The sequence below is a fragment of the Falco peregrinus genome, chromosome 6 (assembly GCF_023634155.1).
Source record: "Falco peregrinus isolate bFalPer1 chromosome 6, bFalPer1.pri, whole genome shotgun sequence".
NCBI lineage: Eukaryota > Metazoa > Chordata > Aves > Falconiformes > Falconidae > Falco > Falco peregrinus.
This window is the reverse complement of record NC_073726.1, coordinates 15,251,216-15,274,153: the sequence shown is the minus strand read 5'-3', so window position 1 is coordinate 15,274,153 and position 22,938 is coordinate 15,251,216. Positions and strand designations below refer to the sequence as shown.

Sequence of the window (22,938 nt, the reverse complement as noted above, 5' to 3'; positions counted from 1 at the left end):
TAATAGTGATGTTGAAAAATCATAGTCAAAAGTATTTCCAAGTTTCCCTTGTACCAGAGAAATGAGCTTCTTCACAACTGCAAGCTGCCATTTTCAAAGTAAGGGGAGCAGCCCCCTCGAAGTGCTGTAAAGTAACTGATACTGAAATGAGGTAGGTAATAGGACCCAGAGAAGTACACTCACTGTACCAAAGTTCAACTGAAAACATACCTTATGCCACATCAGTTTGTAAAGTCACCTAACATAAGCAAAAGCATGTAAGAAGATAGTATTTCATATAAAGAATTTCAGCAGTTTCAGTAATTTGTCATCCCTATTGTCCTTTTCATAAGAACCACTTCAAGCTGATGACAAATCATGTCAAAATTTATTAAGACAGAAGGAAAACAGGGGTATCAGATTTTACGCTAAAGTCATGAACAAATGCAAGTCTTAACAACAAAGCTTCTCTCAGAACCAGAAAACGCCATTATGCTGTGCGGACACCTTGCAATGAAGTACATACAGCTCTGGGCAAACACCACAGTTCCTCGTATCTATTGCACGACGCAAATTAATCTGCTAAAATTTTCTTCTCCTGCAGTGAAACTGTTGCACAATTCTGTAAAAACTATTGCTGGGGATCTTTTCCAATGTGAAGATAAAGGAGTCTGTGAAAAGCTGCTTGCAATAAAATTTATTCTATTGAAAGCACAGTTAGTTAATATTCTACTGAAAAACTGGCAAAGTTAACTAATTTTGGAAATTATAAAGGGAACTGAGTGGTGATTTTGTGGTTTGTTTGTTGGTTTTGTTTTTTTTTAAGGGTGATGGTTTAGCCAAGCTGCAACATGGAAGATCACACGATGTGTTTCTATCCATCCAGTCGAATAATCACATACAGCTTCATCTACTGCTGCTAGGCAGCTTTCAAACATGACACTACTCTCTGAAGCTCCTCTTACGGATGTAGATTTCATTTGTACCTAGTAATTGTGCGTCATGTCCCTTTCTGACTTTTGGAGGCCACAGAAAGCGTTCAAGAACAGCTACCTGGAAAGACTGCATCTCATCAGAGTAATTGTTATTGTTCCTGTAACTTGAGAGCAGAAACCTAGGTTCCTGTGGCTTGCTGGGTTAGTCCTACAGTTTCAGTCCCATGCAATTTTGAAACCTTTTGTTCTACCTTTCTCCCTCTATCTATGATGAGAGTGGGACATAAATTGCAAGACTGAAATAACCAGGGCTTGTGCCTCCTCAGAGATTGGAGAGACAAGTCAAAGCAGCTACAAATGGCATACTTGAATTTGGAGAACATCATCTGCCCACACAATTACTTTATATAAGACCTGCCAGACAACTCTTCTAGCCATTGCTTTGTGCTCTACTGAAAAGAGACACTTAGAGAGGAAGGGGAAGAACAGTATCAAAATATATTGTTCTGCATCACATTTAACCTTTTTCCCCAGCTCTGAAAGTTAAGAAGACAAGATTTCTAGCAAATGTGGCAGTGTCCACAGCACAAGACCAGAGGGAAATTCTCTGAACTGTGGAGAGCTCATCTTCCTATGCTCCTTTATTCTGCTGCTGTTAGATTATGCTCCTTGTCTCAAGTGGACAGCTAGAACTCCCTAACAAGCCAGAGGAATCTGCCACAGGTAGACATTCCTGGCTGTGCCATTTCACCTTTGGTATTTAAAGAAACTAGTCCCGAATATGCTACTGAGTAGAGTTTGTCAACCACATACATACAATCTGACTGAGCATGAATAAAATTTACACCTGCCATTTTGTATCAGGATTTTTTTACTTTGGTTTTGGTCTGAATCTTTGTGGAACTCATATACATCAGTTAGGTAAGAAGCCTACATGTTTAGCTAGCAACACAAATTTGTCATGAGGAAGACACTGGAGAACAATGGACCATTGACTAAAACCAGGATTTTAAAAAAACATGTTATTTCCATATTGCAAAAGAAACATGTGCACAACTGCCCTGTTATAATTCCAGGAACTCCCTAAAGCAGAAATACTACACATAATTCCTCATTAAAACAAGTAAGTCTTCAGTTTTGGGGAAAAAAATGCAAATACCAGATTAAATATGCCTTAAAACTGGTGTGCCTAAAGGAAAGCCGGGTACAAAAAAATAAACAAGAGACAACAACATGTCCCTGATGTGATTTACCTAGCCTTACATGTACTTTTCTGTGAAATACATGTTAAGGAAATATAGTGGCCCCATTCTTAAGTGTATTTACTTGGTAACAAGAACACAGGCTAGAGGAGAGGCACATTCTACAATAAAAATACGTAAGAAACCCCATTTTTCCATGTTTTCTTAGTTCTCTGAAGTCTCATCCCTGTGGCAACAGAAGTGAGGTGTTAGATGTTAACTCATAACATAACAAAGCATGAGCACACGCACACAAGTCAACGCAGGCTCAGTCTGCTCCCTAGCTATCTAGTTAGGAGTACTTCCAGTGCTCTGTCACCCTGACTGGAAGATTAACAGTTGCTTTCTCCTGATTAACCCTTGAAACCAAAATTGTGGAACTTGTTGACGGTCTTCCTCACGTTCCATTTACAGACATTTACTGTGAACCACTCTATGGTTTCTCTTCCCCATTCAAATAATTCCTACCGTTCTCTAAGGCAGTATTTAATCAAAAGCTATATAAAATCATCTTACTGTCATGAGGACAGATCCTACAAATCCCTTTTACTGGGTACAATCTTGATGCTGTTGTACTGCCCAGAAAGAGGGGTTTGCAGAAATATCTACTATGTGGTTTTTCAAAGTTATCTAGAACCAAAGCTCCGTCTTACACCCCAGATCTCAACCCCAAGCCATGTTTGGAAATTCACTTCATCTGAGCATCTTCTTGAAATCACTGCTGCCCATTCCTTTTCCTTGCATAAAAGCCAAGGCAGGCACAGAATCCGATGACACTGACACCTAGGCCTAGCAGGAAGGCGATGGTATCTCCTGCATCCAGGGCTTCAACAGCTGGCAGCACCAGCAGCAATGAAACGAGGACCAGGAAAAGTTTTGAGGTGTTCTTGGTAGAAGGCATGCTGACAACCAGCTGATCCCAAGGGGCAGTTAAACGAGGAAAGCCGTGGAAAGCAGGTACGTCACTGGTATCTGCAAGGAAAACACAAGGAGCATCAACGGTTTTGCTGGCCTCCCCCCCGGAACTGTCTTGCCGAAAGCCAACTGATGTGATCGATGTATTACAAATATCCACATGGGACTCGGGAAATTCAGGTTTTGCCTTCACAATTACAAAAGTAAATGACTTACTACCGTGAGATGGGCACGCCGGGTTGGCTACCTCGTTACACAACTCTGTGGAAATGAAATCATTCGGAGGCTTGCCATGAGAGAAAAGTGAGCACGGGCTCTCCCGCCCGCAGCCAGCAGCGCCTGCTCCGTGCCGTGCTACACCGGCCCCCGTCACCGGCCGCTCGGGGCTGGGTAGCTGCCGCCTGCGCGCTGCTTACCCGCGCCTTCTGCGAGGGGCACCGTCGGGACCCCCAGCACGGGCCGTTCCGCACCCGCGGGGCCGGGCACACGCTCTCCGCGTTTCCTCCGGCCTCGGGGGCGGCCCCCCGCGGCGCACGGCGCTCCGCAGGTTTCCCGCAGAAAGGGCCCACGGCCGGGGCACACCCGGCAGAAGCCGCGCCGAGGCACCGCGCGGTGCCCGCGGCCGCCGGGGCCACCCGGAACAAGCGGCTTTTCCGACAGCGCCGCCGGCGGGGACCAGCGACGGGGCTCCGGCCGCTCCCCGCCGCCCCTCCGCGCCCCGTCCCGTCCCGTCCCGTCCCACCGGCGGCGGCCCGGCCGCTCCCTGGGGCAGCCCCCCGCGCAGGCCCTGCCCGCACGGCACCCCTCGGTCACCTCCTGCGGCCGGCTCCCGGCTGGGCTGGGGGGCGCCCCCGCGCCGCACCCCGGCGGGGCCCTCAGCTCCGGGGGGCACCGGCCCGCGCCGCCTCGCCGCACTCCCGCAGCGCCGCAGCGGCCATGACAGGAAGGGGCGGGGGCGCGGGCGGGGGCGAGCGTGACCCGGCCGGGCCGCCTCCCGCTCCCGGCACGCACCGCCGCCGGGGCGCCGCCGCGCCGCGCCGGTTCCGGGGGGCGGCTCGGGGCGCGGGCTCTGCGGGGGCCGGCCGGGCTGGCCTGGGCCCGGCGGGATGGAGCGGCCGGCGGGCGGCGGAGGGGCCGGGCGCCTCCGGGGAGCCCCGGCGCAAGCGGCCGGCCCCGAGCCCCGGCCCGGGGGTACCCGGCTCCTGCGGGAGCGGCGGCCAGCCGGAGCCCGGTGGTGCCCGCCCGGCGTCGCGCTGAGCCTCCGGCCAGCGCGCGGGTCAGTCGAGCGCAGGGTCCGCACGTACGTGCTGCAGCTTTATTGAAGTGAAATGATAAAAATGTACCGACTTGGGCGGGTTGTCCGCGCTTTTCGCTGAAAAACAGACGGGTCGCGCAGGCCGCCTGCGATGTGACCGCAGACGGTGCCTGGTTCGTGTCAGCTTGCGGCTGCCGTGCAGCAGTGATACAAGTCCTGCTCGGTACCATCAAAACCCATTCCTGCTCTGAGGAGAGCAGTTGAAGCAGTTTTATAAGGAGGTGGAGAGCAGCCTGATGCCTTTTAAAACAAAAAAAAACCCTAAGACATTGAAAAGTGTTACCAGGTAATGCCCTGAAATCACCCCCAAAACCTAAGTCAAGCTTGTCCCGATTTTGATCGTATTTCTGCTTTGGGCAAAGCTGCCTGTAGAAATACATAAAGCAGGATTAAAATGTTTTTTTTTCTAAATGCTGTGGGGAGATAAAAGCTAGTTCCTAGTCAGAGCTCAGTTTTTATTTTTCAGTGGAAAGTGTGCGCTTAAAAAATAATAATTAAAAAAACCCAGCAACTTGTAAGCAATTATTACAGATTCAAAGTAATGTGTCTTTGGAATGCTCGCAGAAACAGCCAGAGGAAGCTCTGCTAATCTAATGTCAAAATCAACCTAGAATCTGTAATCTGTTGCATCAAGCATCAATTCATGAGTGGGAACCCCTGTTCTCAATGTTTCCCTAGACTTGTGCAAAAAAACAACTTCTGTAAATATTTCTCTTTACAGAAGGAGTTTCTGATGAGCTTCTTAAAGAGCAGTAGAAACCCAGAGAGGCTTCAACATACACAAAGCTTTGCCTCTGCCTTATATAATTTCACTGTAATTGCCCTTGAGCAACCCATTCTTCATGCTTATAGGAACTACTTATGTCTCAGGTGGGATGTTACTATTGTGCTGTTCATCATTCTTTTATTAGTGCCCTTCTTTCCCCCATCTGTCTGGATCCATCAGTTGTCAATTGTCTTAGACAATAAACTTCCACGGAGAGGAACAGTCTTTTTGCTTCCTCTTTATACCAAGTAGCATGAAAGCATCTTCTTTATAAGCAGCAGTGCCTAGACTCTGTGATAATACAAACAATAACACATATCTGTATGAACTCGTAAGCGTCCTTTCTACTCATGAAACATCTATTCCACAGTTTTTCAGATCTGAAATACTTGAAGCTTCATTTTCACTTCTGAAGGCATTTTCTCAAGAAGCTGATGCCAGATACACTCACTGGAGAAAAATCCTGACATTTCCGAGCAAGTTCTCATGGCATGGAGGAGTAATGCTGTGATGCCTGGCCCATTCCTTAGTGAATCACAGATAAACCATAACCCCTATAGAAGCTGACGAGTGGCAATTTGAAGTACAGGAGGTAGTTGTCATCTTAATCACTTCTGTCATCTCAGAGAGTGGGCCTTGGAGTCTTGGCCCTCTTGGTGCCTTGCTTGGCCTATTTACTGCATCCTGCACTGCTGACAGGTAAATACCAGACTGTTTTGCAATGTCAAAAAATGTTTCAATCATCCCTGTACATTTCAGTGCTGCATTTGCTGTCACCACCGCTTACCAACTAAAATTTACAATAGTTCTTGTTTAGTCCCACAAAACAGATGCGAGAGAGTCGAACAATGACTCTCAAGTCTATCTTTTATAACTAGAAATGTCAGTACCAAAGGGCTATGGCATCTCTGGACTTAAGTATTTTGAAGGCAAGTGTAAAATCCAAGGGGAAAACTGGGTGTAACATACTAATTTTACTGTCTCGTCCCTCTTCTCAACAACTGTACAAATTTACAGGCAGTAGAAATGACACAAAGTACAGGACGGATGTGGAAAATATTGATTGTAAGATACATAATTTATTAGTAATATCATGGAAGTGCTATTGAGAGTTAGAAAGCAGTGCCATTTGGGGATATTTCTTTGGCTGATTAGCTCTTTCAATGCTATTGCATTTTGTAGCTTTGGCTTCAGAAACAGCGCTGCTTTGGAAAAAAGCCAACAAAATTTTAACGGTGAGGGAGGCTTTGTCAGGTTTTGTGCTGTCTGAATAGCAGAAAAAATGTGTATTCAGCTTCAAGCTCTGCCATCAGCTTCTTGCATGACCTCAGGCAAATCTTCCTTTTGACCTATCACCGCTTTGATTGCTTAGCTCAAGCTATTATGTAACTAATATTCAGAGGAAAGACTGAGAATTCCCAGAGCTGACAAGCTAAAGCTTTGTAAATTTTGAGCACAAGGCTAAGGAGGTATACGTGAGACTGGAAATTGAAAATAAAAAGTGCACTTTCTGGAGAGGAAAAAGTTATGAAATAATTACAGAGCAAGACCTGAATAGCTGAAGGGGGTATTTGGTTTTTTTTGTTGTTTTGTTTGGTTGTTGTTTTTTTTTCTGCTCCTGCTTCGTTCATCTTCCTTTGGGAGCCATCTGTTTATTGCATGACCACACTGATCCGAGAAACTTTCTGCTTAACTTTTGGGCTTCACTTGTACTGCTGCAATGAGAAATGCTAACAGATTACCGATAAGACATTGACTACAGGGCAATGATTATCACTTCTACATCAACATGTTCACCCTTGAGCTACTTTTCCCTGCTGATACTTAATCTGACATTTTAGCTGCCTATCACTGTGTCCTCATCTCTTCACTTCAGTCACAGATCTACATCCAGTTTTTCTTGTACAAAAACTGACATGCTTCATTTGGACTTCACTGGATGCTTCCCTTTCTTTGAGAAAATAGACTCTACCACAACCACCTCATTTGCTTCTGCAGAAAAAAAACAGAGTTCAAATACAGCATGAATTTCTTCTGTCATTAACCTTTTCCACATTTGCTTCTCAGCCTGCTGTCACACAAATGTTGACTTCATCCGTTCTGTTTCTTCCTCTGTCATTATCCCTGCCCTTCATATCATGTGTGACTACTTCACCCTGCCTTCTTTTTTCCCTTCTACTTCTCAAAGTCCCTAAGTTTCCTCTCAAATAAATGCAGGTAGTCACAGACCTTCCCTGTCATGAAAACACCAGTTGGATTCCCTTCCTGTAACTACCAAATAATTTGTTTTGTTCCTGTCATCTCTAACCTCTCCAAACATGCTGTCCAAAACTGCTGTAATTGCATCCTACATCTTCCGTATGGCTCATTCCTTCCTCCATCAGTTGGAGCTGCTCACATTGGTATCTCTAGTTAGCATCTCAATCATGAAGGCCTGTATTTCATCATTGTCTCTTTGACCGATTGACTGCTTTTGAAACTCTCATTCCTCTTCCTAAATCTATAAAGACTTTAAAACCCCCCAACCCTTCCATTAAAGAAACCCTCCTCCTTTCCCAGGTCTTCACTTCTGCTTCTTGAATCTTTAGTGCAGAGTCCTCCTTTTCTGCTGCTGAGAGTGTGCTAGGCATCCATCAATGTTTTTTTCCTCTAGACGTTGTCCCTGGCAGGCCTTACCAACAAACATAGCTTTGAATACCATCCTTAACTCATGTTTTTCTTTGTCTTCCCTCTCTTTGTATTCCCACTTGATGGTGTTCAGGTCTTCCTGCATGTAGCACAGCAGCTCCTAGGCCTAACAGTTCTCTTCTGACTGTATGACCTAAAGTCCTGTCCTGACAGTTGCTCTTGTCTCTCTCTGCGACCCCTGGCAGCTTTGTTTATTCAAAGTGCTGCTGCGAAGGGGCCTCTGGTTTGTCGTTTTTGCTGTGTTCCCTCTCTTCTTAGTGTTACATTTCCTCTCTGGTGTTGCATTTCCTCTTTTGCTGAACCAAAGACAATTTTCTTCTCAGTCCTAGAAGGTCTTTGAGTATAATCTTCCTTCATACTGGCTTATCCTATTGCCATGTCAGGAGGTTAACTTCTACTTTTCTTTTGTCACCCCTAGCAGGCTCCTTTTGATCCCTCTGAGAAGCAAAAGTTACTTCTTTCTGGGAGCACAGAAAGGTGTACAGAGAGAATTGCATCGCTTTTTGATGGAAAATTCTTTCTTTTGGTACCACACACTTCCTGCTGTCCTTTATACAGTCATGAATATAAAAGATTAAATAGCCCAGTGATTCTTTTTCCCTCAGTTCTTTGCTCCTTTAGTCTGGCAGGGGATCGCCTCTGCCCGCTGGAATCTCTGAGTTCTCTTGCCAGCACTTCAGAGATGCCTCTGTGCAGTGCTGGCTGGAGCAGAGAGGCATGGAGGCAGCTGCCAGCCCTGCAGAAAAAAGCTCTGGAGTTGGTGCTGGCAGGAGGCAGGAGCAGCAAAACTGCAGGAGTGAGTGCAGAGGATGCCAGCCAGAGTTAAACACCCACTGATTGACTTCCCTGCTGAACTCCACAGGGGAATGTGGGAGCTACCCATCAATAATGGCAAATCTGAGGATTCCCTGCAATTATTGTGAGGGCCGTCATGCTTTTTCTGGATTGAGGGGCAGGCTCTTGGTTTTTTTGTAGAAGCATAATGAAGCAGAGGTAGATACCAACTGGAATGATGCATCCAAACTCCCTCCAGCTTTGAGGAAATAAAGTCTTAATCCAGTCTTCCTGGTTTCAGTCTTTGTGCTAATGTAAGCTATTGAGATGTTCTCACATTATTCATCAGTATTGCCACAGGTAGGTTGAATATTGTGTGTTGTTTGTCTGGTTCTTTTTGAGAAAAATAAGTTATTGTAAAATATTAGCAAGGGAAATGTATACAGCACAAGCAGTTCAGCTTCAGAGGGCCTGGGGATGCCACCTTCATTGAATATTGAATATTGATTATTGAATATTCAATTGAGTATTGAATAGCAAGCAAAAGAAGATACTATTCAACACAAGGACAGAATGAGATTTAAAGGGGGAGTAGCAGCTGTCATCCACATATTGTTTTGTATAGTACATCTTTTTTCCCAAGCAATGCTGTCAGATGTTTTCTTGACTTCTGTGCATATGGTTGTAATAAGTACGAGAAATTTCATGAAAGTAAAAATTGATTTAAACATCATAAACTTCTATTATCATATGTTTCAAATTTAGATCTAATCCACATTTGGATACCAGTTTATCTATAGGAACATGTCAATAGCTTTTTTTTTTTTTTTTTTAAATTCCTCAGCTTTTAGGCATTATTAGAAATAAAGCTTGCCTACTTTATGGAGTTCTAGCCATCTAAATCTGAGTGTGTTTGTCATAAATGAGAAAACTGGTATTATAAAAAGTTTCCCTTACATTTGCATGCCTAAAATGCACTTTTTTCAAGACTGAGAGGAAGGATCACCTCCCTCAACCTGCTGGCAGTGCTTTTTCTAATGCAGCCCAGGATACTGTTGGCAAACAGGATTTCCCTACAATACTGCTGCACCTCCAAATTCTACACTGATCTGAGTAGTAGAAAGGTTTTGGAGTAATTTATACACCTGTGGACAGCTGTTAAAGTTACCACGCTCGCGCTAAATGCTCCACGGTTCTAGGGCGCTAGTTAAAACATGCTTTTGTGTAGTCCTTGTAATGGATCCTTAAAAAGGCAGCTCGGTATTTCTGTTCATCAGGTCAGAACTTGCTCAAAAGGAACTTTTTGAACTGAATCAAATCTTTCAGAACCCTTTCGTCATGGTCTATTGTCAATATCCTGGTCAGGACCCAGGCTGCTTGGCTGTTAAGTGTGCAGAGTGAGCAGTCCTGCCACACACGCACAAAAAGTTTAGATAGCTATAGACTTGTGGAAGCATGTCTGAGGCAAGAAGCAATTGAATTTATACACAGAATTAAAAATGAACAAAGCCTAGAGAAGGAAAAGAAGGAGGAGTAAAAAGGATCTAAGCCATACAGAGTGAAACTGAGGGTGAGACTTGCTAAAGGGAATCAGAGAAGAGAATAAAACTCAACTCTTTAAAGGAAGAAGAAGTCATAGTTGCAGATGAGACTATTCAGAACTAATAAAAATGTTTCAGTTCATCTTAGATGTCATTATTTAGTGTTTCTGAGCTTGAGTTCCCTATATGAAGTATTGCCTCATTGACCTGTATTGGAAATTTCCCATTTTCTTCAGTGAGGCTATGTTTCTACCTGTATCTGAAAAATAGGGGCAACAATTCTTCCCAATATTGCCAAAATTTCATAAATTTTCTGATGCATGTGTGGCAGTCCAATGATAGTGGTAAACCCACAGGAAATCCTATAAATAATTACACTGAAAGTCACTTATCCTAAAAGCTATGTGCATTTGTTTGGTAAATGCTGAAGTTTTGCTGCTGCAAGTTAACAAATTGTATTTTATTTGTGGAATGTATTTCTGTATCTTGTCTTATCTTGATCACAGGAAGCCCTAAAAATACTTTGCAGAATACAAAGTATATCTGGATTATTTCAATGCCAGTCTAAATGGAAGGGACATCATTCATGAGGGGCACATGTAATGAGCCAACTGTCCGCTTTCAATAGCCTGCCATTCATTCCAGCACTTGGTTATTTGGCTCCCTTTTCATTAGCAAAACAGTTTGAGGTTTTACTGTTGAACTAAATACACAGCTGTTGTTACAAAAGGCACCATGATTCACAAAAATATAACTGCTTAATGCCTTTGTGTTTCACAGATTACACAAACTTTTAAAGGAAAATGCATTTAGCTTCTGTTACCAGTCTGAAAATTCATGCAGTGAGAAATATCACTCATGATGTGTAAACTGAGAAATATTGTTGTAAATACATGTAATTAAAACTGACACATCTTACCTTAATGGCTCCAGTGACCATGGTGATAAAAATCTAAGGCAAGTGAAATAGGCAAGCTATATATATATTATGTGTATGTTTAAGAATAATATAAGTATATATAAAAATTAATAATAGCCAGATTAGTATTAGAGCTTTCAATGCAAACTTACCCACCAAAGTTAATGAAAATTTTTTTTCATGGATTTATATATTTTGGGTCATGTTTAAATATTTGCTTTCATGCGTGGTTTTCTTGGCATGTTATGAAGGACAGAGGGGATGGTCATCCCTATATCCCTATTTTACATCTGGAATAATCACGTCTTGTAAAGATGAAATGAATTCCTGAAGTTCTTGTTGAAGATCAACAGCAAAGTCAGGGAAGGATCCTGTGCCTTCTTATTCTTGCCACTTCTGTTTCCATTGTAGCTGATGATAACTTCCATGGATTTCTCTGGAAACAGAAAAGGAAAATCCTTCTGTGAAACTGAGAAGTCTCTGTCAAGATGCATGGAATTTCCTGCTGAAATCACAAAGTCCATGAGTATCTTAGGACATGTCTTTTGCAATGACAAATTCTACCTTTTCCATGCTCACTAGACTTACGTTCCAGCAGAGATGCAAAGATGACCGTGATGGTAGCTGTAAAGATATGTACAAACATAGATATATACTTATGTCAATATTTTCAAAATTTCTTGGTAGCATCTTAAATTACAAACCATTTTATTTTACCAGTGCTGAGGTCAAATGGAGCAGAGGCTGCTGTTTTGTGCAATCACAGACCTTACACCAGGGCCAGAGTAGGGAAAATTACACATTTTATGCATTAGGGAAGTGTTATTTCTCTTAAAAAATGTCTGTAAACATGGTGTGCAATCATTTAATCTTTGTCTGTGAACCCGTCAATATCAACAGGGCAAGGCTCAGACTTTGTCACTTAGGTAAAATACCCAATGCCTATGATAATTTAAATGTATAAAACAGAGGCACTCAAATATGTGTTTACATGTATGTAAACATATGTACCTATGTATATACATATGCATAAACACACATACGCTCTCAAAGTATTTAGGATGTTTTACTTCCCCCTTAGTCTGAGCAGTGTGACAGTCTGCACGTCTTTGCTGACATCCCATGAAGCGCATATATGTGGCATCTGGACAATCCATGAGATGAATTGGCTGTTTAAATTTACTCACATGCTTGATTGCTTTACGGTGTCAGGAGCAGCACATTCAGTTCCTTAACGGATAAAGTCCTAAACATGTATCCCAGCAAATGGAGAAGGCAATAAATTCCTGCAGCTGGCATCCCACTTTTTGATGAGACTTTTCTAAGCATTCAGGTTGGATGTTCAGTGTATGGAAGCCAGGTTTTATGCCTCAGTGTTATCTACCTCTGTGTACAAAACAGCAATGACTGTTCAGACAAACTTCGTAGTCACATGCAAACGTGTAGAAAAGGCATCTACATTAAAGACCATTTGAAAATGGATTCTGATGTGTAATGCTTCTGAGAATGTGGAGAATAAACTCCTAAAAAAGGGGTGATAGAAGATTACTACGTTTGAAACCAATTTTGTCTGAGCATCTGCATTCTAATGCTTTTGACTAAATTATAAACACATTGTCCATCTGTTTCCATTGCAGAATATCTTGAAAATATTTAATAGGTGGTGCTAATTGCTCATATTCATCGTCTCTGGGGATGCCTTTTGCCAGTATCTGTCATCTTCTGGAAGTGTCAAGCACTGAGGGATTCAGAATTTATTCTGACTCTTTCACGACTTGCAGCCCAAATAGAGATAATAAGTCACACTTTCTCTTCACCAGTCTGTAGTAATGTAACCTCTTATTTATCCATTATTGCAGACAATTAGAAAGCATATATCCATTAGGCTGCATATCTTGGAACACAGTAGCTATATGCAGATTGGTTTAGACATTGCTTTCCTTAAAGACATTGTCCTTCTGTTTCATGCCTTTTTATTATTTTTGATGCATCAGAAAAGATTTATGCAGGTCGTGGGGAGGCCATAAAGGAGAAGGTTAGATGGATCAAAGAGGGAGCTGACAGGAGCATGGAGTAGTATTTTAACAGTAGGTATAGAGTGAAAAGGTTGGATTTTGGTTTAAAGAGAAAGCTATGTCAAGATCTGTTGGCATTTAGGTGCCTGGTGGAAGGTATGGGTAGAAGATTACACTGCAAGCCGCAGATAGCGGTTGTCTTCTTCACATTATGGGAAAGAAATAGAAGACTGGTTTTGAGGAGTGTTAAGATGTGAAGTCAGATGGAGGCGACCTAGATTTATTGCTGTAAAGCAGTAATTTCTGATCAGTTCTGCAACTTTCATTGCCACTGGACCCGGTGCCTTGCTCTATAATGCTGAGTCTGTCTTGGGAAGTCCCACAGAACTGGGATTGTATTGGATAATAAAAAAAAGGCTAAGAGTTAACGTTTTTTTCCCACACTCAAGCTGATGGCAATCATTTCACTAGCAGGGGAATCGTCAGCTGAGTGTGGCTGGAAGAGGAATGCTGGTCCAGGTGGGATTTGAATTAGTACATAGATGAAAGGCTGCACAACCCCTTAGCAACCACTGAGAAATCCTCATTCCTACTTCACTGCTCTGACAGTTTTCTGTAGTGAAAGGTCAGCAACTGTTACTTAACATTCTTCACACTGTAGTCCTTTGTTTTGCACAGGATCACTTTTTATCGTCATGCTTGGACTAAAAACCTCAACAGTAAGTCATTGTGACAGTAATACGTTTGTAGAAAGTTATAACGTGCAAAACCTGCTCTTAGGAAGATGAGGAAAGTACCTGGACTATTTAATAATCCTATGGTGTTTGGCTTTATTCCTAATGTCTCTGTGGAATGTCAATTGCCCTGCTGTTTACATGAAGGGCAGATGATAATCCCTTGGTGTCAGTTTGAGGTAGGAAAAGTGTTCCTACCTGTTAGCATTACAAACCCTAGTGAACGACTAATAGAGAGATCAAGGCTCAGGGCTGCATCTGGAGTTAACGTGCTGAAGTTCAATACAAAGTCTTTCCCCCTTTTAGCTGATACTAGAAAAATAACTTCTTTCTGAAAGTGGAATGTGTTTATTCTTTTTCTTTCTAACAGTTTTCTAAGTATCTGCTCTAAGTTTAGGATAATTGCGAAAGTAGAATAAACCTTACCGTCTCATTTCGTTCACTTCCTCCAATTGACATTTCCAAGCCGTAAGATACAGCAGTCATACTTGCCTGAAGATCTCAGTATTACAGAAAAGTGTATTACTTAGCCTTTAGATGCAGTTGACCTTATGATGAGATGAGTAGTGAGAGAATGAATGTTCTTTAATCCTCCCTGTGATCATCTAAGGAAATTTGGCATAGCACCTTTTTTTTTTTTTTTCTTTATGCTTACCCTTTCTATGAATTACTGAACTGAGCTCTTGAGTGTTGTTTTCAGTGTTTCAGTTGTGACGTCTGATTATGAGCAAGAATCTGAACTAAAGTATTGATGTCTTTATCAATACCAATAGCAATTTATTGATGGAAAAGCACTAGGCAATTCAAAATATCAAACCTTAAAAGCACTGCAGCCATAACCTTAACAAATATAGGTCAAATTTGACAAGAAGACTTAGGTCCTGTATGTATATCCATGTAATACCACGGTCATGGATACTACCTGACTGCCTCTTAACCCGTGAGTGTCTACAATCATGTCACCAGGCGTGTACGGAACCATCTTTGGGTTTATACTGCTCCATGGTTAACAAGCTACCCATTAATTGTTCAGGAGAGATGTTAACGGACAGCTCCAGAAATGGGATCCTTAATGCAGCTGGAGGTGTCTCCACCATGGCAGTGTGGCCGCAGACTTTGGATGTGCTGGTGGTGTGCTTCAGCTGGAGGTAGCTTTCCAGGAACAGCCCAGGAACCAGGTGTGTAAATGTCCGCCTGCATACAGAATAGTGTACCGCATGGAGAAACACCTTGCACCCCAAAAATTCAGATCTTAACTTGTACCTGATTTAAAGTAGGCACTTGAACTTGCGTTTTCGATATAAGACAGGAGCGTCCTGGCTGCCAAGCTGCTCTGTCTCTTAGGAAGGCTAAGTGTCCTTAGATACAGAAAGACGTACAGTTTGGTGTTCCAGGCAGAAATGAGTGGGGGTCCCAGAGAGGTCGGCTGCTTCGCTTGAGCCCAAACTTTTTTCCTGTGCAATCAAATCTTACATGGCTTCTGAGGATCTCGTAGAGTGAGTCTTTGGCCTCCCCTCACCCCACACAGCACAGTGGCAAGGAGAGGCTGGGGACTGTGCTATGACATGGTGGAATTATGTTCCAGTGTGTCCCTGCACTAGTAGCAGAGGGCTTAGATGCCTGGTAATCAGCTTCCAGCCATGACTGAGAGCATCCCGGAGCTAGGAACTCTCAAAAAAATGTAGCATCCTCCGCTTGTGGTTGTGCAGTGCTGGGGATCCTACCAGGGGTCAGGCTCAGTCCATGTTTGGCTCCAGTCAGCAGTGTGGGGCTTCGAAGGCTCTGCTGTGCTGCACACAGACTTTCTGCCTGGGAAGCTTAGTCTTTGAAAGCATTTTTGGCCAATGTCATCTCTTCCTTTTCCTGCTGACAATTAAAAATTATATTAAAAATACCAGTAATATGTTGTGCCATTATAAACACATTAACAAACAGCCAAATAAATACTGTGCTAACTGTGTTCGTTTAATCTTTGAGTTGCTTGGATGAAAGAGTTGCCGGTCCCTTAGTGTGATGGCTTTTGGGGGTGGCAGTGCAGATACCTGTTTGTGCTACAGATATTTTACTGTGCTTGTTCCCTGTCTGTGGCCTTCTTTGGCGCATCTCTCAGTCCTTCCTCCTCCCCAGTCTCCTAAACATCTTTGTCCATGTCTCATATTTATTCGCTGAGAACGACTCTTGCATAAGCCATGGGGCAACCTCTGGAGTGTAGTTTCTCATTACAGAGACGAACGGAGTCATTTTCAGGAACCGGTGGCAGCTCCTGGAATACTGATAGGTCTATTTTAAAACCAAATTTGACTCTTGCTCATCCTGCAGTTCTTCATTGACTCTGACATTGTTTTCTACCTGTGCAGGTGTTTTGTTTTTGTTTAGCATCAGGAGCTGTCAGCATATGATTCATTGATATAATTTTGTGGTTATATTACCTATGCAAGGAATTATAAAGAACCATGAAGACTAATATGAGTGGAGAGGGAATGGAAATGCAGAAGCACCAGAAGGAGCAACAGAGAAATGGCGTGTGTTAATGATACCTATATCAGCAGTCTTCAGGATCTCAATGCATCTATATAAAGCTTCTCAGGATATCCAGATCAGAAGTCAAGAGACACTGAGTAAGCCCTAATAACTGTATCACCCTGTATCTTCTGTATCACTGAAGACAGACAGACCAACCATCTGGGTACTGGTTTATTGTTTTGACATTGTTTTATTCTTGATTGGGAGTTCATATCAGTATCATATAGGTAGTCATATAATTTTAAATTGCTTAAATTTATGTCCTCCAAGCTATAAGCCCATTGTCAGGCACTTCTGCCAGATGCAGCATGTCTGACAAAAGCAGATTTGGCAGAAAAAAATTCTCACTTAACTGAAGCTATAGCTATCTTGGGGAAATGTAGTAAGAATACCTCATTTCTGCCAATCAGTGTAAAAATTCTACAAATCCGAACTAGGTAGATATCATGGCATTAACACTGGTCCTTCATTTTGATCATTTTGTGGTAACAGGTCTTCTTCAGTGCTCCCTCTGGGTATGTTCATGGGGTATTTAATTGTATAGTTATTGTCATTGTACTTGAGGGCTTATGACTTTTTCCGGTAACTTGTGTAAATTCTTAAACTTTTTATTAATGGAGAGAGTTTCTTAGGAATGTGTGAACAGTGATCCAGAAGTTGGCAAAGAATAGCAAGGACTATACACTCTGTGCACCCAGATGGACCCAGGGGTCCTGCATCTGTGTCCCAGGCTCCAAGTCCTGGTTCTCATACAGACCCACTGCATAACGCTTGCTCATACTTCTGAGAAAGACCTGTGAGAAGTTCTGAGAAAGATCAGAAAGCTAAACTTATAGATAGAAGTGATATTGTTGAGACAGGATTGTTAGCAGTTGAAACACTCAAGAAGAAAATCCAGCGTGGACAGGTGTAAAACCTGAAAAGAAAATCTCAAGGAGGGTCATTAAGGGTTAGTCCAGGAATCATACGGACGTTGAATTGAGTCACTGTAGTTACCAGTGTTAATGGAGCTGGTGGGGGATGGCAGCTCAGCAATACATCCCTTCCAGACAGCTGCAGAGAATGAGCTCTCCCAGCCTGCAAAGACCTTTTCAGGCCAGTAAGCGTACTGATGCCTAATAGCTCGTCATGATAATAAAACTGCTCTTTACTTTTAGGCTTGTATATCCCACTTGCAAATACAGTGCCCAGCTGAAGACATCCAGATAAACAGTGCCCCAAAACAGACTGTAACACCCGAGAGCACAACAAATGGAGATCAGATAAGTGATTGTGGAAAAATGATGACTTGCTGTTGTAAGTTTTCTAGGCATCAGGCTATGGAGAAGCATTGAGTGGTTTAGCCTGGAGGAGAACTGAAGGGGAGACGACACCATCAGTTTTCCACCATAGTCAGGAGGGAAGGCAGTGAGAGGAGTCATATCAAAAGTACCTTTGTATTAGAACAGTGTGTTTAGCATGGCAGACTCCTGGCATGCTCAAACTGTGCACTTGAAAGGTCCCTCTCTGCTCTCGCAGTTTCACTAAGACCATATTTCTTCTGAATACTGATAATCCATAGTAAGATCCTTTTTCTTGGTTGCACAGCAAAAAAGCCAAGAGACCCTGACCTGTACTGTCTCAGGCTACGCAGTGTTAGCCACAGAGGGTCTTTAAAGGGTACAGAAAAGGTAGGTATTTAAAAAGTTTGCAAAATTCGAATAGAGGGAAATTCATATTCTTAGAGGATATGCATCATGTCTTAACTCAGTGTACTGCCCACCCATCAGAGCTGCCAGAATTTCACTGTATTTGCTACAGATGTTGTCCCTGAGGCTTCCACACTTTCCTGTTAAATCTTTTTCTTAATCTTTCTTTCTGACTCTAAAATTCATTGCAATGCTTATTTAGTTACTTCTTGTAAAGGTTAATATCTTACATCTGAAGGGTCTCCTGTAGGAGATTTGCGTAGCTGTCTTAAAATTGGTTCTTCATGCTGATCATTAGAATTAAGCAATATCAGAGAGGGAAAAAAAATAAATTCTCATGTCTTAATATTCCTCCTCATCCAATAGCTACTAAATAATTAATTTTGCTAGGTGTTTAAGATTCTTACATTGATATCTCTGGTTGTTGACTATTATATAAGCTTCTGCAAGTTATTCTTGTCAATGTACAAGCACAAATTTGTTTATATCTTCATTGATCTTAAGTCTTGTTATTCTTGCTACTTCTTTCAAGTCTGCTATCATTTTCTAAGAGTTAGAGAAGAAGTTAAGACACCTTTTTGCGTTTTGTGGTGAATGTAAAGGTTTTTCTTTACATTGGTTTTGGTTTCTTCTTTAAGTTCTTCCATTTTAAAAAGTCCTAATTCCATAGATTTGCCGTTTTAAATTCAGATATTAAATTTAATTAATTTATACTGCCCTTCACAACACGGAGTTGTGTGGTGTGGTTGACATGCTGGAGGGAAGGGATGCCATCCAGAGGGACCTTGACAGGTTTGAGAGGTGGGCCTGTGCAAACCGCATGAAGTTCAACAAGGCCAAGTGCAAGGTCCTGCACGTGGGTTGGGGTCAATCCCGAGCACAAATACAGGCTGGGCAGAGAACAGACTGAGAGCAGCCCTGAGGAGAAGCACTTGGGGGTGTTGGTTGATGAGAAGCTCAACATGGCCTCACAAGTGTGCATTTGCAGCCCAGAAAGCCAACTGTATCCTGGGCTGCATCCAAAGAAGCGTGACCAAGCAGGCTGAGGGAAGCGATTCTGACCCTCTGCTCTGCTCTCGTGAGACCCCACATGGAGTACTGAGTTCAGGTCTGGGGCCTCCAGCCTAAGAAGGATGTGGACCTGCTGGAGCAAGTCCAGAGGAGGGCTGCAAAGATGATCAGAGGGCTGGAGCACCTCTCTTAGGAAGACAGGCTGAGAGACTTGGGGTTGTTCAGCCTGGAGAAGAGAAGGCTCCAGGGAGATCTTATTGTGGCCTTCCAGTACTTAAAGGGGGCCTGTAAGAAAGTCGGAGAGGGACTTTTGACAAGGATATGTTGTGCTAGGACAAGGGGGAACGGTTTTAAACTGAAGGAGAGTAGATTTAGATTAGGTATTGGGAAGAAATTCTTTACTGTGAGGGTGGTGAGGAACAGGAACAGTTTCCCAGAGAAGCTGTGGATGCCCCATCCCCAGAAGTGTTCAGGGCCAGGCTGGATGGGGCTTTGAGCAGCCTGGTCTAGTGGAAGGTGTCCCTGCCCATGGCAGGGGGTTGGAACTAGATGATCTTTAGCAGGGGTCCTCAAACTTTTTAACCAGGAGGCTGGCGTGTGGATGAAGTGGCAGGAAGTCACCTGCGGCTGCTTGGTTTCCCCCCCCAACCCCGGGCGGGGGGGTGTGTGTGGGGTGTGTGGGGGGTGTGTGTGTGTGGGGTGTTCTGTAAATACCAGGGGCCGGATTGAAGACCCTGGGGGGCTGTATCTGGCCCGCGGGCTGTAGTTTGAGGACCCCTGGTCTTTAAGGTCCCTTCCAGCCCAAACCATTCTACCCAGGCCTGGTGTCACTGGCTGAATTTTGGGGTTTTTGAACATAGGTCAATTTACATGGCAGCAGGCCAAGAGGATCAGTTCACACTCAGATGACATCAGTTTGGGCAGGAGTGATGATCTGCTTGAAGGCAGGAGGGCTCTATAGAGTGATCTGGACAGGTTGGGTTGATGGGCCAAGGCCAGTTGTAGGAGGTTCAACAAGGAGAAGTGCCAGGTCCTGCACCTGGTTCACAACAAGCCCACACAATGCTACAGGCTTGGGGCAGAGCGGCTGGAAAGCTGCCTGGTGGGAAAGGGCCTGGGGGTGCTGGTTGACAGCCGGCTGACATGAGCCAGCAGGGTGCCCAGATGCCACCAGGGAAGTGATGGTCTCCCTGTACTTGGCACTGGTAAGGCTGCAACTTGAATACTGTGTTTGGTTTTGGGCTCCTCACTTCAAGAGTGAGGTATGGGTGCTGGAGCGTGCCCAGAGAAAGGGAAGGAAGCTGGTGAAGGGACTGGAGCACAATTCTTATGCAGATCAGTGGAGGGAACTGGAGTTATTTATTCTGCAGGGGATGAGGCTCAAAGGGGACCTTATTGTTATCTACAACTCCCTGACAGGAGCTTGTAGGTAGGTGAGGGTAGGTCTTTTCTCCCAGGAAAGAAGCAATAGGTGAAGAGGAAATGGCCTCAAGTTACGCCAAGGGAGGTTTAGATTGGATATTAGAAAAAATTTCTTCACCAAAATGGTGGTCAAGCACTGGAACAGGCTGCCCAGGGATGTGGTGGAATCACCATCCCTGCAGGTGCTTAAAAACTGCATAGATGTGGTGCTTAGGGACATGGTTTAGTGATGGACTTGGCAGTCCTGGGTTAATGGTTGGACTTGATGACCTTAAAGGTCTTTTCCAACCTAAATGATTCTATGATTGATTCTATGGTTCTATTTTCAGACTTCTATGGATTGTTGTTCTCATGTATTGCCCACACATCTGATCCAGAAAATTTCTTGAAATTTCATGAGAATTTTCTGTGGCAGAAATAGCTCTGCCAAGGTTTTGACCAAGACCAGAAAAGGATTCCGTCTGAAAGAAGTAATTTACCACGTGCTCATAACAAAGTCAAAGGCTGTGATTTCTTTCTATATGATTTAGACGGTGACCCATGTTTCTGTAATTTATGATCTTTGAGATAGCTATGTTTTCCTTGTCCACAAAATCTGACGTCTTTTCCAACTGCCATGGACTTTGACCATAGTTTTCCGTTTTCTTTCTGAATACTAGTAGATTTCTACTTCCTTTTTTTTTTACCAGTATTGAGTGCATAATTAGGAAAAGAGCTTGGCTATGGTAATATAATAATACCACTGTATTATTAATACAAAAATCATTTACTTACTGGGGATAATGGAGGTCTTATTTGATTTTTAAATTATTAAAGCTTGCCTACAACACAGATACATGGCTAACAGATTTCGTTATTAGTTTTGCAGATAATGTGAACTTTTAACTACTTCAAGACTCTGCTAAGGCTTGTAGCTAATTGTTTCTTACCAACAAGATTTTTTTGTGTATATCCACAAAAGTACTTTTCAGACCAATAATGAGTGAATTTATTATGACCTTCCTAAACTCAGATTCTGGATTAAGTGATGTTATTCAGTTCTAGGACGGAACTTATCTTTTTAAATTAAATTCAATAAGAGAAATTTATTTTTAAGCAAAACCAATGCATTGGGGGTGGGGATGATGCCAAGTATGGTATGTGATAAATTGTTATGCTTACTAAGATTCAAACCAAGGATTCATTTTGATTCTTCCACATGAATTATGGTTTACCTGACCAAAGTGAAGTGCTAAGCTAAAACGTTTATGTTGCGTTGTGTTTGCTTAAAATCAGGGAGTGCTGATTTTGGTGTGAACTCATCAATATGAGGTTATTAACACAACAACTAGAACTAGTTTACTAGTTATTCTCTTGTTTATGAGAACATGTCTTCATGTTCTTAGAATCCAGTGGAAGATACTGTGGGCAAAAGAATGAATATACTTTATTAGTAACTAACTGTCCTTAAAAAGAAGGTGCAATATTATGAGCAGAGATAAGGGTCAGGACAGATGTAGGGATTTACCAGGGGAGGGAAACAGACTGTAGCATGCCTCCCAGCATCAGCCAGGGGATCTGAGCCTGTCCCATGATGTGATTTAAAGCCCCTGAATTCACTCACACTGCTTCTGATCCAAGCTTGAATACATAGATAGCTAAATGCAGTTACTTGTAGTTTGAAAAATGTTTAGAATTCTTTAGATTAACTGTGATGCACCAGGTGTTTTCTAAAGGTGGTTAAAATATCAGGTGCATTTGGATGTATTCCACCAATATCAAAGAAAAAATCTTCACCTCAGCTCCAGTCAATAAATTATCTTGCTTTGCAGGTTGGTCAATAGACATTATGCTTCCTAGAAAAAGATATTGGCACGACAGTCAGGAAACCCAGATCGTATTCATGACTGACTTTTTCTATGCCCTTGGTCAGTCTTTGTGCCTCAGTTTCTCCTATTTCTCACTGATACAGTTTATAATGTCTTTGGGACAGGAATAGCAATTGACTGCATGATGGTAAAGTGCCTTACAGGACAGACCAGACGCTGGGAATATAGGTGAACCAGTCACATCAGAAAAAGATGCAATTTGAACTTGACCATGGTCACTGCTATTGAGTATATGCATACTCTGCAGGCATCCAGGGTATTTTTTGTTACATTTATCCCTGGGTAAAGACATGCAGACAGACAGTTACGACAGCATACTTAGCTACAAGCTCATCCTAAGGTCACCCGCAAAAAGTTGTTCAACTATTTTTACTTGGAATATCATTGCTCTGTATATATATGTGTGCATATAGATACATATACGTATGTAAATATATATACACAAATATTTTTAAAGGGAGAATATTTATAAAATGGTACTCTTACAAACACCTGTTTGGTGTTCTTTTTCTTCCTTGGTATGGAAATATTATGTACTGAGAAAGAAATTAATTTATGCACCTGTATCTCATTCTGTATTAAAAGAAGGAACGACCAAAACCCA

At 42.7% G+C, this 22,938-nt stretch overlaps 1 protein-coding gene and 1 long non-coding RNA gene across 3 annotated transcripts; one reads left to right on the top strand and one right to left on the bottom strand.

Annotated features, from left to right (window-relative positions):
• Positions 1 to 345: 345 nt before the first annotated feature.
• Positions 346 to 4,053, bottom strand: SMIM30 (small integral membrane protein 30). Of its 2 annotated transcripts, none has more exons than XM_055808911.1 (2): positions 3,884 to 4,053; positions 346 to 3,127 (listed from the first exon to the last, which is right to left on the bottom strand). In XM_055808911.1, exon 2 carries the CDS (start codon positions 3,054 to 3,056, stop codon positions 2,871 to 2,873), a length of 186 nt encoding a protein of 61 aa, XP_055664886.1. In that variant the 5' UTR covers positions 3,057 to 3,127; positions 3,884 to 4,053; the 3' UTR covers positions 346 to 2,870. The 2 variants fall into 2 exon arrangements, with proteins under 2 accessions (XP_055664886.1, XP_027649826.1); XM_027794025.2 differs by lacking the exon at positions 3,884 to 4,053 and adding an exon at positions 3,287 to 3,706.
• Positions 4,054 to 4,252: 199 nt separating this feature from the next.
• Positions 4,253 to 11,596, top strand: LOC114013607 (uncharacterized). Its single transcript, XR_003556676.2, has 3 exons — positions 4,253 to 4,671; positions 5,522 to 5,850; positions 11,485 to 11,596. It is a non-coding gene; the product is annotated as an uncharacterized LOC114013607 (long non-coding RNA).
• The last annotated feature ends 11,342 nt before the right edge of the window (positions 11,597 to 22,938 follow it).